Genomic DNA, 19,970 nt, shown 5'->3' on the forward strand with positions numbered 1-19,970 from the left:
AAAGAAAAAGTCAAAACAAGGCATTATAGGATTTAATGCAATATCTTGAACAGGTCCATTTTCTACTTTTTGACACTTTCTGTAAATTCTCAACATCCATTTTTTGAGTTTCTCAAGAGTTTATGTTGTGTTAAGCACTTTACACAAGGTCACTGAGTACTACTTGTCAGGGACAAAAATGATAACATTAAAGTGTAAAAGCAGAACAATTGCAGCCAGCCTTTATGTCACTTGTTATGAGGCATATCATGTTTATGCTTTGTCTAAGGCATTAAGTTAACAGATATGTTTAAGGCCAGTTGCAGTGCATTTTGTATAATAGATGTGTGAACTAATATACTTTCCAAGCAGCACTTACACCACCTTGCATATATAAATCAAATTTAAGTTGATGATATTAAGATAAGAAATATATTTCAAATGATACCATGAAGATATCATTGACTTTCATAATACAAGGGAAGCTATCAGCTTAGACTTAACATACTTTGATTGCACAAAAAGTTATAAAGAGTTCATGAAAATCATAGGTGCAATTTTCTACCAAGTATGTTTATAAGGGGTTTCCTTTAAAGTGTTCACTTAAGCTTATGACTCTTAGTCTGCAGACGATCTCGATTACACTATTAACATTTTCTAAGTTTGTGCTTTCACTTGATAGAAGATGGCAATGTCACTAACATTCCATACTAGAAGTCTTTCTAAGTTACAAGATGCTGTCTGTCTTGGCTTTGCTGTGATATGAATTATTAATCCAATAAACAAGGTCCTGTTATCTTTCTTCTCTAAGTGACAACTGTATATAACTACAAATGTGATTGAAGTGTACTTTTCTCCAACTGATTATCTAGAATTAATTGAGAGGCAAAAGAGATAATAAAGTCATTGCAATACATGCAAACATTTTTAGTGTGTGTTTTTTGCAGTTCTGAAGCTGTAGTTTGTACACTTTTAAAATAACCATAATTGCCACTCAAGGTGAGATCTGCCATACATTATTACAATCAGCTTCAGTTGATGAGAACCATCCTGTTATACAAACTTCTAAGCTTGGAAATAAGTCTGTTTTGTTTTATCTGTTAACAAGCACAATAGTATTGAGAAGCTATGGATACTTTAGCAATGCTTTCTAATTGTTGCTTGTTATCTTCACAATAACCATCACTATTACCGGTTTCAATTTATTCCACTTACTGGTGAATGATTACATTTCAGAACCTTTAACAGTTCTAATTTCATACTCCATTTGCCATGGATATCACTCCTTATTGGTTACCACAATGTGAAGAAAAGTTTAATAACAAAGTGTTACTAGCCCTCGTATAGGCCTACACAAAATAACAATGTCTAATCTTGGTCTGTCAATTACTAATTAATGCTTAACTTTACCAAACATAGAAAATATGAGCACCTCTTTTCCTTCCCCTATCCTTTTCTTTATAAAACAATGTGTGCACATTTAGCAACTTATTCCTCCAGACATGCAGTGTACCAACAAGTCTAACTTTCACTAAAGCTGTAATGATAGACAAATTGGTAGACAGATCCTATACAATGTCTTGTGAGAGACTTGGCATGAGTCCCAAGGTATCAGTCAGTCCTACATACACCCTTTGTTCTTTTAATAATTCGGGCAATTCCAGTAACATCTTTCTGAATATTAACAGTGAAATATCTGGGATGTCCTTGCAACAAACAAGATGTAAAACATATATCAAATATCCAGGCCTTCAAACAAAACACCATATTTAACCTATTCAATGTTACATCAAAGCAATGTGTCACTTGGAATCTGATTGATCAAATAAATGTACCAACATACACAGTAGGGAATAATAAAGTGTTTACAGTTTGTGTAGCAGTTTTAAAAGCTCTGAATTTGGTCTTTAAAAATAGTCTGGTTTCTGTGTACAAAAAATGCTATGTTGCACAATTTGCTTGGATAGCATTTTTCTATGTGATACCAGATAGAATAAACAAAACCTTTTGTTTGACTAACGTTAGACGCCAAACAGTGGCAACACTATTAATAACTAATGCTCGTCTTTAAATTCTGCCAGTCATGTTGACAGAGCATGGGATATGTTTTACACTGTTCAGAAAAAAACGTTTCTAACAGAGCATCTGTCTCTGGTTGACCTTGATCAAAACTGAAACCAACATTTCCTGTCATGCTTACTTCAACATAAACTACAGACTTTATCATGTAACTATGAAAAACCAGCACAAGATCCTCTCTTAAGAATGAACTTTAAGAAAAACACAATGACATATGTCCTAAACCATATGCCTCGTGCTGAATAAAATGCAAATTTTACAAGGTGGTTTTACTTATAACATTTAAGGAAAACTTAGGATCGTGTCTTACCTGGACAAGTAACTGAATCAATTGCCTGAGATGAATCTGTGCATGTACAAGTTATAACACCAGGAAAGTTGGCTACAATAGAGCCAGCACCAGGATTACATGTCACGGTTACTGCATCTCCATTAGGATCTGTGCAGGAAGGTGTTGTGAACTGAAGGAAGAATTGGTTATTAAATGCAACACTATTGAAATCCGTTGGACAGGGCCCGATTTGTGGAGGAGAGTTCACAGCTGTAAAGAAATGAAAGGTTTGATTTTACTGTTGAAGAAAATCACATTTAACTGTTGTGAAAGCTTAAGAAGCCTTGAATTATTTAAGTTACAGTGGCAATGAGGACATGATTAACTTAAACACAGCTGTCTATGCATGCTGCATAATATCAAAAACTACCTATGTTACACCAAAGTCCGAAAAATACTTTGACTTTCTTTTGGCATCAATCTTACAACAGACTGTTTAGCCAATAAAAACTCTGATAGATTCCATAGTGTGGACCTACAATACATTCCTAGCAGACTCCAATAAATATACACTTCTTTTAATAGCTACTTAGCACAAAGATTCATGCCAAACCTTGTTGATTAATTGAATTCTGAAATGCAACCTTGGTGAAGACTAAGATATAGATCTATCATACAAAAAAAGTTAAATGTTAACAAATATTTGATTTCCCATATAAGTAATATGGTATTGCTTCAAAATGACATGAGACACTTTCACTTTCTTTGCTATAATCATATTTATGCTCACACACTATTCAATGTAGATGAAGCACTGTGGTGAATCAAGTCAATCAAAAGATACCAATCATGCAAATTATCTGTGTCAATTATGGATATGGAACTTACTTAGCACAGTGACAACAAATGTACAGGAACCAGTCAGACCTCCACTGTCTGTGCAAGTACATGCAACTGTGTTTGAACCAGCATTAAATGGAGATCCAGATGATGGTGTGCAGGTAGCAAGGAAGTTAGCTTGTTGATTGTCTACACACTGTGGAGTATTGAACGGTGCAGTAGTTGATGTACTCAGTGGTGGTGCTGTCACAGAGAAGTCTGCAGGACACTGAACAGTAGGAGGTTGGTTCACTTCATAGAGAAAGAAACACAGGGGGAAATGAAAGCCAAGATGTTATGTATTTTGTCCATAATTTTAAACACTTCTCTGCATGAGCATTGCAACATTTTCACAAACTTTCCTTTGATGTGCAGTTCGGAATCTGTGCTTTTTAGACTTCTTAATTATTCCATCACAATTGTCCCTCAGCTGATGGGACATCATCCTGTTATGCAACATAATAAGAACAAAGGTGCTCTGTTCTATCTGTTAAAGGTCAAGAAACCTGTAGCAATGACTGTTCATGATATCATTTGGAATACTTACTGTTTGCAAATAGCTCATGTATGCAGTTTTCTAATGTTTGCTCAGAAATGGTCGAAACTAAAACATTTCACTTATTATGAATTTACTTTTGTGGTGTCACAGGGGGCAGTGCAAGAGCTCCATAAAATGCAAACTTTATTGCAATACAGTGCATTTGGAAACTTTTGACATCCAAGGAAAGACAGCTCTCTTACAACTGGCCATAACAGAAAAGTTATTGAAAGGATGCTGCTAGAAGTTCTCCAAGTTGTAAATATGACAATAGAGATATAAACATGTTAAATAATTTCCCTTGGTGTGAATTTTTTTTCCCAATAATCGATTAATATGGGAAAGAAATCTTCTGTTAAGGATAAGTAGTAAACAAATGACATCACTGTTTGATAATGATGTTCACCAACCATATCGGTTTTGAATTATTCATGTTTACAAGCCAAGGAATAACACACAATTGCACACCAACACACACACCATCACCATTGCCAAGACTCCTTTTGCCTCCTGCAAGGAAAACAATGCCTGAATTTTGCAAGATTAGGTGTAGCTCTAGGGCACAAATGTTGGCTGTATGATAAACCTCAATCCCAAAAGTGAGCCTAGAGTGAATGGAAGAATAATAAACCTGCATAGCATTATCAGTAGGAACACTGTCCTTAAAGTAATAGAAAATACCATTAAACTTGAGTAAGGAGTTACATAGATCATTGACATGCACTTTCCACGATCAATTTTTGTAATGGTAAGACCTAAGTACTCCGTACTGGAAAACTTAAGAATATCTATTTACCTCAAAAACAATCTTTCTTGACAGGAGTGTTGTTTGAGATAACTATGAAATGTTGTTTACCACCATGTACTATAAGGTTATTAGAAAAATCAAACCAATAGATTAGTTGCTTCATAGCCCTTACAGCTTTAAATATTAACTGATTCCAGCCCTTCTTGGAAATGGAAGTATTTGTGTCATTTGCAAAGAAACATTGGAATTGAACAATTTAAGGCATTAAAAGAGACCAGAAACAGTCAGGGCCCAAAGATGGACCCTTGTAGAACTCTATTGGAGACATTCGAATAATCAGAATATGTATTAGTTACATATTAAGTACATTGACAAGTAGCTGGAGAGCAGGTTTTGGGCTTTGCCATCAATACCGTTAAATGATTAAGCTTCATCACGGGAATACCATGATCAATTGCATCAAATGCTGTCATAAGATCTAAGTACAAGCCTATTACAGTGTTGCCAATATAACTTAGTGATGACATGGGCTTCAGAGTCAACACTCCTCACATTCTACATCAATTGATGATATAAAAAGAAAAACAAAGATGATTAAAAGGTGCAGTCATCACAAATTCAATACATTACAGGAACCAGACACAACTTCAAACTAATATCTCTACCAAACCAAGCAAGATATTGCTTAGCTGCTTTGGAAAGTTCTTCTCCACGAAGATCTCTGTCATATAAATCGAAGATGAATGTGGAATTTGTGTCCCCTTTAAAAGCTAAATTAACATAACCTGGATAACCCATACCGACATAAACCATGAGCCCAACCCTCTCAATCCTCATTTTGTTTTCAGAAAAATAAGAGGTTAGAAAGATAGAAATTGCTTAGTGATTCCTTGTGTAGTCTTTGTCAAGAAATCAAAACACAATGATAACTTACATTTAAACAGTCTCATAAATGTGACAAGTTGATCTTTGCAACAGTCCCATTGCAATAATGAATACAAACTTAGAAACATAGTCTTCAAGGAATGACAGCATTCAAGTAAGAATTCAACACTTACCTGGACAAGCAACTGAATCAGATGCCTGAGATGAATCTGTGCATATACAAGTTATAACACCAGGAAAGTTGGCTACAGTAGAGCCAGCACCAGGATTACATGTCACGGTTACTGCATCTCCATTAGGATCTGTACATGAAGGTGTTGTGAACTGAACGAAGAATTGGTTTCCATTTGGGATAGTCGTAAAATCCGTTGGACAGGACCCAATTTGTGGAGGAGCATTTGGAACTGTAAACAAGTTAAAGGTTACAAATGGTCAAAAAAGAATATCTGATGAAAATAATAATAAAGTATATTTAGATGTCAGCTGTATTTTGAAACCAGTGACAAAATTTACTTACTTTGAACAGTGATAGTAAATGTACAGGAATCAGTTAAACCTCCACTGTCAGTGCAAGTACATACAACTGTGTTTGAACCAGCATTAAATGGAGATCCAGATGATGGTGTGCAGGTAGCAAGGAAGTTAGCTTGTTGACTGTCTACACACTGTGGAGTATTGAACTGTGCAGTAGTTGATGTACCAAGGAGTGGTGCTGTTACAGAGAAGTCTGCAGGACACTGGACAGTAGGAGGTTGGTTCACTTCAGAGAGAAAGAAAAAGTCAAAACAAGGCATTATAGGATTTAATGCAATATCTTGAACAGGTCCATTTTTTACTTTTGGAAACTTTCTGTAAATTCTCAACATCCATTTCTCAGTTTCTCAAGAGTTTATGTTGTGTTAAGCACTTTACACAAGGTCACTGAGTACTACTTGTCAGGGACAAAAATGATAACATTAAAGTGTAAAAGCAGAACAATTGCAGCCAGCCTTTATGTCACTTGTTATGAGGCATATCATGTTTATGCTTTGTCTAAGGCATTAAGTTAACAGATATTTTTTAAGGCCAGTTGCAGTGCATTTTGTATAATAGATGTGTGAACTAATATACTTTCCAAGCAGCACTTACACCACCTTGCATATATAAATCAAATTTAAGTTGATGATATTAAGATAAGAAATATATTTCAAATGATACCATGAAGATATCATTGACTTTCATAATACAAGGGAAGCTATCAGCTTAGACTTAACATACTTTGATAGCACAAAAAGTTATAAAGAGTTCATGAAAGTCTTAGGTGCTATTTAAGTATGTTTATAAGGGGTTTCCTTTAAAGTATTCACTTTGGCTTATGACTCTCAGTCTGCAGTCGATCTCGATTTCACTATTAACATTTTTTAAGGTTGTGCTTTCACTTGATAGAAGATAACAATGTCACTAACATTCCATAATAGTAGTCTTTCTAAGTTACAAGATGCTGTCTGTCTTGGCTTTGTTGTAACATGAATTATTAATCCAATACACAGGTCCTGTTATCTTTCTTCTCTAAGTGACAACTGTATATTACTACAAATGTGATTGATGTGTACTTTTCTCTAACTGATTATCTAGAATTAATTGAGAGGCAAACAAGATAATAAAGTCATTGCAATACAAACAAACAATTTTAGTGTGTGTTTGTTGCAGTTTTTAAGGCTGTAGTTTGTAAAACCACCATAATTGCCACTCAAGGTGAGATCTGCCATACATTATTACAATCAGCTTCAGTTGATGAGAACCATTCTGTTATACAAACTTCTAAGCTTGGAAATAAGTCTGTTTTGTTTTATCTGTTAACAAGCACAATAGTATTGAGAAGCTATGGATACTTTAGCAATGCTTTCTAATTGTTGCTTGTTATCTTCACAATAACCATCACTATTACCGGTTTCAATTGATTTCACTAACTGGTGAATGATTACATTTCAGAACCTTTAACAGTTCTAATTTCATACTCCATTTGCCATGTATATCCCTTCTAATTGGTTACCACAATTTGAAGAAAAGTTTAATAACCAATTATAGGCCTACACAAAATAACAATGTCTGATCTTGGTCTCTTAATTACTAATTAATGCTAAACTTTACCAAACATAGAAAAAAAAGAGCTTCTCTTTTCCTTCCCCTATCCTTTTCTTTATAAAACAATGTGTGCACATTTAGCAACTTAATTCTCCAGACGTGCAGTGTACCAACAAGTCTAACTTTCACTAAAGCTGTAATGATAGACAAATTGGTAGACAGATCCTATACAATTTCTTGTGAAAAACTTGGCAAGAGTTCAAGGTAAGTGTCAGTCAGTCCTACATACATCCTATATTCCTTAAATAATTCCGGCAATTCCAGTAACATCTTTCTGAATATTAACAATGAAACATCTGGGAAGTCCTTTCAACAAACAAGATGTAACACATATATCACATATCCAGGCCTTCAAATAAAACACCATATTAAACCTATACATTGTTACATCAAGGCAATGTGTCACTTGGAATCTGATTGATCAAATAAATGTACCAATATACACAGCAGGGAATAATAAAGTGTTTCATTATTTATGTAGCAGTTGAGAAAGCTCTGAATTTGGTCTTCAAAAATAGTCTGGTTCCTGTTTACGAAAACTGCTATCTTGCACTTGCTTGGATAGCATTTTCTATGTGATACCAGATAGAATAAACAGAACTTTTTGTTTGACTAACGTTAGACGCCAAACAGTGGCAACACTATTAAGTAATAACTAATGCTCGTCTCTCAATTCTGCCAGTCATGATGAAAGAACATGGGATAAGGTTCACACTGTTCAGAAAAAAGTTTCAAACAGTGCATCTGTCTCTGGTTGTACTTGCTCGAAACTGAAACCAACATTTCCTGTCATGTCTACTTCAACATAAACTACTACATACTTTATCAAGTAACTATGACAAACCAGCACAAAATCCTCTCTTATGACTGAACTTTAAGAAAAGCACAATGACATATGTCCAACACCTTATGCCTTGTGCCATGAACACAATTCAAATTTGGAAGTTAATTCTATTAAACTATTTAATGACAACTTATGATTTTGTCTAACCTGGACAAGCAACTGAATCAGTTGCCTGAGATGAATCTGTGCATGTACAAGTTATAACACCAGGAACGTTGGCTACAGTAGAGCCAGCACCAGGATTACATGTCACGGTTACTGCATCTCCATTAGGATCTGTACAGGAAGGTGTTGTGAACTGAAGGAAGAATTGGTTATTAAATGCAACGCTATTGAAATCCGTTGGACAGGGCCCAATTTGTGGAGGAGAGTTCACAGCTGTAAAGAAATGAAAGGTTTGACTTTACTGTTGGAGAAAATCATATTTAACTGTTGTGAAAGCTTGAAAACCCTTGAATTATTTAAGTTACAGTGGCAAAGAGGACATGATTAACTTAAACACAGCTGTCTGTACATGCTGCATAATATCAAAGACTAGCTATGTTACACCAAAGGCCAAAGAATACTTTTACTTTCTTTTGGCATCAATCTTACAGCAGACTGTTTAGCCAATAAAAACTCTGATAGATTCCATAGTGTGGACCTACAATACATTCCTAGCAGACTCCAATAAATATATACTTCTTTTAATAGCTACTTAGCACAAAGATTCATGCCAAACCTTGTTAATTTATTGAATTCTGAAATGCAACCTTGGTGAAGACTAAGAGATAGATCTATCATACTAAAAGTTAAGGAACATGTTAACAAATATTTGATATCCCATATAAGTGATATGGTATTGCTTCAAAATGACATGAGACACTTTCACTTTCTTTGCTATAATCATATATATGCTCACACACCTATTCAATGTAGATGAAGCACTGTGGTGAATCAAGTCAATAATAAGATACCAATCATGCAAATTATCTGTGTCAATTATGGATATGGAACTTACTTAGCACAGTGACAACAAATGTACAGGAATCAGTCAGACCTCCACTGTCAGTGCAAGTACATACAACTGTGTTTGAACCAGCATTAAATGGAGATCCAGATGATGGTGTGCAGGTAGCAAGGAAGTTAGCTTGTTGATTGTCTACACACTGTGGAGTATTGAACGGTGCAGTAGTTGATGTACTCAGTGGTGGTGCTGTTACAGAGAAGTCTGCAGGACACTGGACAGTAGGAGGTTGGTTCACTTCATAGAGAAAGATAAACAGGGGAAATGAAAGCCAAGATTGAATTTTGAATTTGTGTCCCCATTAAAAGCTTAACTAACATAACCTGGAGAGCCCATACCGAAATAAACCATGAAGCCAACCCTCTCAATCCTCAAGAGGTTTATAGAAAGTTACAACTTGCTTAGTGATTCCTGGTGTAGCCTTTGCAAAGGAGTCAAACACAATCATAACTTACAAATAAACAGTCTCATAAATGTGACAAATGACCCCATCTTTGCAACAGTCCCATTGCAATGATGAATACAAATTTAGGAATGAAGTGTTTCTGAAGGAATGAAAGTAATCAAGTAAGAATTCAACACTTACCTGGACAAGCAACTGAATCAGATGCCTGAGATGAATCTGTGCATATACAAGTTATAACACCAGGAAAGTTGGCTACAGTAGAGCCAGTAGCAGGATTACATGTCACTGTTACTGCATTTCCATCAGGATCTGAACAGGAAGGTGTTGTGAACTGAACGAAGAATTGGTTTCCATTTGGGATAGTCGTAAAATCCGTTGGACAGGACCCAATTTGTGGAGGAGAGTTCACAGCTGTAAAGAAATAAAAGGTTTGTCAGAAAAAGCAGCAGCTAAAAGAAGGAACAATAAGAAAGGCTACAATGTTCACCTTTCTTTAAGACATGACTTTAAAAGTAAAAAAATAGCTAGCACAACCAAATTCAAGTAAATAATCAAACAGTTCAAAGCACTGAAACTCATATGACTGAAAATTAGATACAAAATTTGTCATAAGAAAATAATTCAAAAGCAATACTGCAGTCAGGCACAATCAAAACCAAAGATATCTGTCATATAGGCCAAAGATGATTGTTGAATTTGTGTCTCCTTTCAAAGCTAAACCAACATAACCTGTGTAGCCCATACCAAAATAAAATACAAATTTAAAAATGTACGAAACTGTCTCAGTCCTTATTTCATTGTCAGAAAAAAAAAAGATCAGAAAGCCAATTGGCTTTATATATCATGGGTCTTTATGGAGCTAGACCTTGCTTAGTGATACCTTGTGTCAAGGCCAACATTCAGTGACAATCTTTGTTTTCACAATAAGCACACAACTATAAAAGCAGTCTAGTAACATTTTTAAGAAAAGTATGTCATCTGTAATATCAAATGGTTTTAGTACACCCTCCATACTCTCAGAATTACAAGGTATTTTTTAAACTACAAAATTTGATTGCTTGGCACTCTGCTTTTTTAATTCAAATGATCCAGCTGAATTATTTCAACAAAAGCCATAGAGTTTGATACAGATCGATAATGGGCCTTGGTGAAATATACTCCTGAAAGGGCAGTAGAGTCTGGGAGGGGTGAGGTGTGCCAGGGTGTACTCCTAGTTTATTGCAAAACTTCATTTCCCATTTTGTTAATGACATGTATCCTTTGTCAATATTGTAAAACAAAAGTTATGAAAAATTAAGAAAATTCTTTTCATAAATTGCTTTTTTATTGGAAATTAAGAAAACCATTATTATAGGATGCCATTTTAAACAATGTCAATATAGGCATACTAAAGTGACTATAGAGAGAAAATGAAAAGTTGACTTGGAAAGCCCAGTATTCCAGTATTTATCGTTTGGTACCTTGACCTCTGTTGACTTCAAATGACATTGACCTCCACCAACTTCAATAGCATTTTTGTATTAAATTTATAAGGTTAGTACATACCACATATTATGATCATCCACCCCATACTTATTGAGTTATTATGTTTCTAAGACAAAGCTTCTCACAATAACAACTCCGCACAGCACTACACACACACTATCACCATTGCATAGATTCCCTTTGCCTTTTGACAAGGAATCAATATCCCAAGCAGCAAACACTGGAACCAGTTAACAGACATTAATTAAAGTAAAATGTTGAGGAAGTACAACATGCAAATGAAATCATGCTTTGACTAAAGTAAAAAACTCAGAATTCTAAGTGCTTCTGAAGAAAGGGTCATTTTGATGTATATACAAAGTATATGGCACACTATGGGAGCAAATACTTAATATCATCACTTGAATTGTGAATGTGCAAGGTGACAGTGTTCCAGACTCTGTGCTTACATGTATCAATTTATATTACACTTGAAGCACAAGGCTAGCAGAAATTGTGCTTTTTAATTACTTCCATGGAATGCATCTACTTCCAAATGCAACTTTGCAGAAAAACACTTATTACCATATGATACATGCATTACTTGCTCTGTTAAACACAGGGAACTGTTGCTTTCAGCAGGCAATATCGAGGCAAAGCTGCATCAAACTCATGTCAATGTTGTTTCTGCTGCAATGAATACAGCAGCTGGTATTAAACATTCTGCAAATCAGCAGGCTTGGTTAGCTAAAGAGATATAGAACCTACTATGAAGTGTGAGTGGAAAGATTGAAAAAGTGTACAATGATGTCTAAAACCAAGTTAACTAGTCTTTCTACCTAAAATAGAGAGATAAACTTCATCAAACCTCTCTTTATCATGACTTCAAAGTTATCTTCCTCGTTTCAATTTATCATGCATTCCATTTGTTCTTCCTTTAATCAAAATAGAAGCTGTCTGCAATTTACACAATCACCGTTTCTGGAGCACTCTTACACTTGTTAATAACAAAAATATGTGAGGGAATATCGTGCTCCCGCATATATTTGCCAAGTTAATCTTGCACATTCTTCTCGCAAAGTGATAAACCATTGACCTGATACTGCTTCTTAGCATGGTAATGTAATGACCATCCCTATTAAGCCTAATATCTATTATCCGCAAATTGGTCTGCCTGTTGTTTAGTACCTCAAACACGCTAGTTTGACTGCTGTTTGTAAACATACACAACTACTTTTTATTCGCTTTCTCTTCAAAAGTACAGAGCATTGCTGAGCAAGTTGAGCTCTAAAGGTAAGTAAGGTAAGACCTTGCTTTCCTGTTCAGTGATCTCGAGGTCAGGTATTCAGCACAGGGTCTAATGTAAACATGTGGAGATTCAAAATTAATTAATTTTGTTTATAATGCTGAACACCGAGCAAACAGCCTGATCTGCAAAGTCAATGTAGCCTTTACAGTGTTTCTCCCTAAAATGAGGAATAAGACCTCCAGGCTTTTGGCTATAGACAGCGTATATAGCCCTGGTGGTTTTTAATACAGATCAGGCTTGGGTCCAGTTGATCACCTAGATGGAGATACATACAGCAATGGATACAAAAGTTGTTGGGAAAGCTAAAGGTTATGCTGCAAGATAGATTCAAAAACATTAAAAAGTGATCCTGGTGTCTGTTTAATGGAACAAAGAGTCCAACTCAGTGCTCTGTCATACTTCTTGACTCAAATCTAGTCATCTTGCCTATAGAATAAACAAGTACAGTGAAAAACATTCTCAAATAGCTTGGTATTTCAAGAGAAATGATTTTTTTTCTATAGAGTAGTTCAGAGGTCTCCTGTTTATGTTCATCATCCATGACCTGAAACAAATTCAAAACAACAAAGTATATATTCCTAAGATTTACAGCTTGAGAAAAAAATTAGATTTAAAAGACTCCAGTGACCCAAATTTTTCAATGGTAGAAACTTGGATGTGACTTCACAGATTTACACTGCTTCCAGAGATCAAATCTTGGTTGAACTGCAAGACTGTATAATAAGTCTACAAACAGGTTCCAAGTCATTCAAACTCTATTAAAACTGGTACTACTTTGGTCCACTCTTCGTACCAAAGATTGGCTAGAGATCAAGAGTACGCCACTTGAAGTAAAACAATGAGTGCATTTGACCTTTGAATTGATTCATTAGTTGTTAGCACTGATGATTCTAATTAAGTTCACTGCTCTCCATCCTGGACGTTGAAGTTACTCTATTCAGAATTAAATTCAGACAATAACACTATGGTGTTGTAGTGTGTTTTTTTTTGTGGGGGGGGCATAATTTGAAGAAAACATAAAAGTATTCAGAACTGTTCTTTTAAATATAATATATCGTAAGAGGCAGGTCCCTTCATTCAGTTATTGTGAAATGATCATCAAAGTCAAAAGGGTGACTCACACTGAAGGTTAAAGTGAAAGTTTCAGAAGAACTATGACTGGAGGGTGGTGAGATGACAACATGATGGAAACAAATTAGTTTGGGTAATGATGATAGTAGAAAGTTATAGAGGTATTTACAATTCACTTGCACTTGGAATGTGCAAGATGTTGATAGAAATCCACTGTCTGTGCACACACATGTAACATCTGTGCTCCCTACAGGAAATGTTGTACCGCTAGGCAGGGTGCAACTAGAAGTTACAAAACCATCTTGTGTATCCGTGCAAACTGGCAAGGTATAAAATGCATTAGCTGAACCACTGCCAGGAGGTGCATTGACAGTCACATCTGGACAGCTTTGGAAAGTTGGAGCAGTGTTGGCTGCAACAACTAAATTAAATGAAAGGAAAATCATGAAAATTTCATAAACATTGTCTCCCTTAGTGGTGCATCAAGAAAATGTTGTTGTGTAATGATGAGGTCTACATCACCTCAAGTGAAAATAAACTATCAAATATTAAAAGTAGATTGTAGACTTCAGCAGGACTATACATTTTTTTCAGTAAGTACAGAACGCACTTAGAAGATGAAGGAATCTGAACTACATTGTGTTCATCTGAACATCTAGTCTTATTCCATTATTAAGCTAGCACATTCTGTGTAATAAATGGCTCAGTCTGCTCTCAGATTCATGCAGAGGTGAAGAATAAAATATATTGAGACTGTCCTCTTCTTCAAAATAAAGATGAAGTCTTTAACTCTGGAAAAAAATAAGTTTATTACTCGAGCAGCCAAAGAAAATTACATTGTATTAGTATGAACACCAACTACAGTACATGTTTGAACTCTCAAGTAGGAATGAAGTTTTCTATAATAAATGAGCCTTAAGAGAAATGCACTATTTGGCAACATGAAGAAAATGTATTAGTTTAAGTAATGATGATAGGAAATAGCAGAAGTATTTACAATTCACTTGCACTTGGAATGTGCAAGATGTTGATAGTAATCCACTGTCTGTGCACACACATGTAACATCTGTGCTCCCCACAGGAAATGTTGTACCGCTAGGCAGGGTGCAACTAGAAGTTACAAAACCATCTTGTGTATCCGTGCAAACTGGCAAGGTATAGAATGCATTAGCTGAACCGCTGCCAGGAGGTGCATTGACAGTCACATCTGGACAGCTTTGGAAAGCTGGAGCAGTGTTAGCTACAACAACTAAAGTAAATAAAATGAAAATCATGGCAACACTGTAGTCAAGGTCCGTAACACTGGAGCAGCTATAAAAGTGAAGGCTATAGTTACTCAAATGTATATAAATTATCCTGGTGAAGTAAATGCACTGTAGTCCTTCTGCAGGACTACAGTGAAGATGACAACATGCAAATTAGTACCAGAAAGCCACATGGCTTTGTTATTCCTTTCCATATAGTTCTACATATCTGACTTATATTGGGCAAGAACTTGAGTAAACTTTGTCCAAGTATTAAGAGAGAACCAGACAAGATAAGAGATGTACATCCATCTCTTATTGGTAGCACTCACTTGTAGGCATTGACCAATTAATGCACTGGTGAGGATTTTACAGTATAGACATTTTATTCCAAAGTGTTTCAATATCCAGAAAGAACAGTTATCCAAGGTGATAAATAGACACATGAGAGTATGAGAGTATAAACATGACATTGTTTAAACACTGTGAAATATTTTTACAACTAACTGCCAAAGCCATCTAATATAAATCACAGAAAACAAGGCCAGTTTTGAGACCATTTGAGATAACCTGTTATCCCCTTGAGCCAATTTTGAGATAACCTGTTGACCCCTTGAAGCTCCATGTGTGAAAACTGATCAGGGCCACTAAAGTCTGTTTGCAGCACCCAACACAAGGGTATCAACTACAGGAAGATTTCAAGTCCTGGATGATACAGTTAAAGATGACTTTAGATCTATTTTACATTGGGCCTGTTCACTGAACTGAACTAAAATGTGACCAAATTTTGTTCACCAAAACAAAATCATAGCATAGTAGAACTCACAGACTAATTGTAGCTTTGATTTAAGAGTTAACATCTTTACAAGGATTACATATTTTGACAAATGTTGATTTCATGTGACCTTCGACCTCTACCAATTTTAATAGGGATCTTGCACTTACTAAGCTGGTTATACACAGTGGCGTAGGAAGGTACTTATGAGTGGGGGGGGGGGGGGCTGAAGACTGATGGCCGACCTGGGAGAGGGGTCTAAGGGGAGAGGGTGTCCCCCTCCCATTTGGATTTTTTTGCATTTCCAGGTGGCCTCAGATGCAATTTGGTGCAATATAGCACACTTCAACCCACCCACTCCATTTTGTATATAATTTTGCATTTTCACCTGGCCTTAAGATGCAATTTGGTGCTCCAAATGAGATTTTTTTCTCATTTGGAAATGAAAAAGGGGTTTTCTGACTTGCAAAGCGGGGGGGGGGGGCAGAATGATACTTCCGCCCCTCCATATTTTTCACTGGGGGGGCTGGCGCCCCCCAGCCCCGCCGGTTCATACGCCCTTGGTTATACATACTACGTATGAAGTTCCACATAACTGTACTTTTTGAATTATAATGTTTACAAGCTTTTACAGACTTTGACTTATGTTGACCACAAATGACATTTGACCTCCACCAATTTCAATAGGGTTCTTGTACTCAAAAAGACAGATTCACATATCAAGTATGAAGTTAATCCACCATAAACTGTTTATGGTGTTAACAAGCAAGTGTCACTTGAGACTGCCCTCCTTTTTCAATTGCAATACTAAGTCCTTAACTATAATATATGATAATGCTACCAGAACAGCCAAACTGTCCTAGCCGGCCTACACACAGCTGCAAATCACTACAAATTTGTCAATAGGAACACTAACTGTTTGAAGCCTTAAAGCAAAAAGTGAGGTATGTGCATGTGAGAGAGAACAAAAATGTTAAATATAGGAAATTGAATGTGCAAAGTATGCAAGTTGTTTAATTTGATGATTCTCAATGGAAATGTTACTTTGCAACATGAAGAAAATGCACAAGAAATGTATATTAGAACAAATATTAACTGAAGGTGATGAGATAGCAACATGATGGAAACAATTAGTTTAAAGTAATGATAGCAGAAAATTGCAGAAGTATTTACAATTCACTTGCACTTGGAATGTACAAGATGTTGATAGTAATCCACTGTCTGTGCACACACATGTAACATCTGTGCTCCCTACAGGAAATGTTGTACCACTAGGTGGGTTGCATGTGGAAATGACAAAAATGTCTTGTGTATCTATACAAAATGGTAATGTATAGGATACATCAGTTGAACCACTTCCAGGGGGTGCATTGGCAGTCACATCTGGGCAGCTTTGGAAAGTTGGAGCAGTGTTAGCTGCAACAACTAAATGAAATGAAAATCATGAAAATTTCATAAACATTGTCTCCCTTAGTGGTGCATCATTAAATAGTCTTTGTGCAACATGAAGAAAATGTATTAGTTTAAGTAATGATGATAGAGAATTGTAGAAGTATTTACAATTCACTTGCACTTGGAATGTGCACAATGTCGGTTGTGATCCACTGTCTGTGCACACACATGTAACATCTGTGCTCCCTACAGAAAATATTGTACCGCTCGGCAGTGTGCAACTAGAAGTTAAAACACCATCTTGTATATCTGTGCAAACTGGCAAGGAATAGAATGCACTAGCTGAACCGCTGCCAGGAGGTGCATTGACAGTCACATCTGGACAGCTTTGGAAAGCTGGAGCAGTGTTAGCTACAGCAATTTAAGCAAATTAAATTAAAACGATCAATAATATTGTTCTCATGGTTCTTTAAGTCAGGAATTTTATCTCCTAGAGCCCTGTGTAATGGTGTGCTCTGTATCCACTGAAATCAAACAAACAATGAACGAGAATCAAATGTCCTTCAGTAACCCTCAAAGGTGGATTGCAACATGTAACAGGTTATTTTTTTGTGTGCTCAATGCAGATTGTCAATCTGACATAAATGTTTGTATCACAGATTCATCTTACATTCTAAACAAAGAATTAACTATTAAGATTGATGTTTGACTACAGAAATAACAACAGATACATTGTTTTTTCACTTGACTTGATTTAGCTGCACCTGTGAAAGAAACAATGTCAAGGGCAGTGTGGTCAAGTGGTTAAGCAGTGGACTTGTGATCTAAGGATTACAGGTTCGAGCCCTGGCCAGATCATTGCGTTGTGTCCTTGGGCAAGTAGCTTTATCTCCATTGCCTCTCTTCACCCAGGTGTATAAATGGGGACTTGCGAGGTAACTTGTAAATATAGTTGTGTGCGCCGGTTTGTGGCTGCACCCTTTGGGAAAGTCCCCCGGGGGACACGTGGTTGTGGTGCGCTGTGGTGCCCCAGGGGAGAGATTGATTGAATTGTGCACACTTTGGTGTGTCAAGTTACCAATGACCAGGGTTGTAAAGTCGTGTGAGAGGGCCTTGGCCCTGAACAAGACTGTAAACCTAAATAATAAATAAAAATAAAATAAATAATAAATGAAAATACTACCATAAATAGTATGTTCTTGTCCTGTCTCACTGCAAGCAGTATACCCATTCAGCCAAATTGTTCTCTTTCTGCACAATATGCTAAATACATTTAAATTTCTTATTTACAATTTAAGAAAGGAAAAATACAGTTTGACCTCAATATGAGTCATATATTTTTACAACTAAAGCTCATTTAGAATTGGTAGGCAACTCATAATCTACCGATAGTCTTAGCCTTTGCTGATACTCTAAGTTCTGTTCTCTTGAAGTAACTTTTGTGAGTGTAACCAAACCAAATGTATTTTGATATTCTCTTTTTTTACTTATTTATTTTTATTTATGTGTTTTTTTTTGGGGGGGGGGGGATGAGAGAGGAGGTGTTTCTTTATTTTCCTATTTGAAATGAAACTGAAGCCAAATTGATTACACCTTTATCAGATTTCAGGATGAATTCTTCATAATAAATCTATTACTAATAGCTTTGATAATGCTATGTGTTAAAACAATGCTACTGTAAATGTCCAATGAAAAAAAAAAGACAAAAATATCATCCAATATGTGAAAAAGTCTAAATGAGTTATGCTAACTTTAGGCAAACTATTAGAGAAGGTTGTTAATTAAATCTTTGATGATTGTGGTACTACATGATCAAGTCATGTTAACTTAAGACCATCGCGCACTGCCCATATTGATCAACCAGACTGTCATCATGTAGGAAATGGTGGATAGTTTGGCAGTGTGGCCAAGACTACAACTGATCAAGAGTACTGGGGGAAATTTATGCATAAAGCCTCAATTAGTATTCTAGTTTTAATAAGAAGATTGTGCTTCCACCTCAACGCAGAGATCTGGATAAACAAGATATAAGAACAAATGAAATTTATAATTGGATTTAACTCTAAAAGTTTCATAGTGTTTAATCATGGGACCAATGATCCCAATGTCCTCAACTAATTCCCATGACTAAAGAAGACAAAATGAAATTCAATGAGATTATATGTCACCCAAGTTTTGTTTATTCTTACCTACAAACACATTGAAGTTACAGAAATCTGATGAGCCAAGATTATCTGAGCAAACACATGTAACAGGAGTAGTAGTTCCTGCTTGGAAAGTGCTTCCAGCTGGAGGGTTGCAAGTAACTGCTAGACCACCCTGTTCAGCATCATTACAAGTGGGGGATGTTGTAAAACTGTTGACAGTGCCAACTGGACAACCAGACAACACAGGTGCATTGTTTGCAGCTGCTGAATGAACAAAAAAAACACAACTTGAAGAATTGTGAAATAAATGAGATTATTTGATGTTTAAAGTAGAAAGCAGCCTTATTTTCTGAATTCCACTTTTGTATTTTCAGATTATTCATTTGAATTGTATGCATAAAGCCTCAATTAGTATTCTAGTATTAATAAGAAGATTGTGCTTCCATCTCAACGCATAAATCTGTATAAACAAGAAATAGTAACAAGTGAAATTTATAATTGGATATAACCCCAACAGTTTCATAGTGTTTAATCATGTGACCAATGATCCCTAATGTCCTCAACTAATTCCCTTGACTAAAGAAGCCAAAACCTCAATTAGTATTCTAGTATTAATAAGAAGATTGTGCTTCCATCTCAACGCAGAGTAAGGATAAACAAGATATAAGAACAAATGAAATTTATTATTGGATATAACCTCAATAGTTTCATAGTGTTTAATCATGTGACCAATGATCCCAATGTCCTCAACTAATTCCCATGACTAAAGAAGACAAAATGAAATTCAATGAGATTATATGTCACCCAAG

The 19,970-nt window shown here is 35.8% G+C and overlaps 1 protein-coding gene across 29 annotated transcripts in view; it reads right to left on the reverse strand.

Moving 5' to 3' along the window:
* The window catches only part of LOC139977145 (uncharacterized), a 98,658-nt gene that overhangs the window by 62,555 nt on the left and 16,133 nt on the right, over positions 1 to 19,970 (reverse strand). For 21 of the 29 annotated variants that reach the window (XM_071986287.1, XM_071986264.1, XM_071986263.1 and 18 more), the window contains 11 exons: positions 19,204 to 19,425; positions 16,796 to 17,047; positions 14,601 to 14,852; positions 13,773 to 14,024; positions 9,940 to 10,170; positions 9,348 to 9,590; positions 8,495 to 8,725; positions 5,897 to 6,139; positions 5,553 to 5,783; positions 3,218 to 3,460; positions 2,369 to 2,599 (listed from right to left, as the gene is read on the reverse strand). In XM_071986287.1, the coding sequence (XP_071842388.1) occupies positions 2,369 to 2,599; positions 3,218 to 3,460; positions 5,553 to 5,783; positions 5,897 to 6,139; positions 8,495 to 8,725; positions 9,348 to 9,590; positions 9,940 to 10,170; positions 13,773 to 14,024; positions 14,601 to 14,852; positions 16,796 to 17,047; positions 19,204 to 19,425 (2,631 nt within the window). The remainder of the gene's footprint in view (positions 1 to 2,368; positions 2,600 to 3,217; positions 3,461 to 5,552; positions 5,784 to 5,896; positions 6,140 to 8,494; positions 8,726 to 9,347; positions 9,591 to 9,939; positions 10,171 to 13,772; positions 14,025 to 14,600; positions 14,853 to 16,795; positions 17,048 to 19,203; positions 19,426 to 19,970) is intronic. The other 8 variants (XM_071986260.1, XM_071986265.1, XM_071986268.1 and 5 more) reach the window with 8 other exon arrangements.

The sequence above is a fragment of the Apostichopus japonicus genome, chromosome 12 (assembly GCF_037975245.1).
Source record: "Apostichopus japonicus isolate 1M-3 chromosome 12, ASM3797524v1, whole genome shotgun sequence".
NCBI lineage: Eukaryota > Metazoa > Echinodermata > Holothuroidea > Aspidochirotida > Stichopodidae > Apostichopus > Apostichopus japonicus.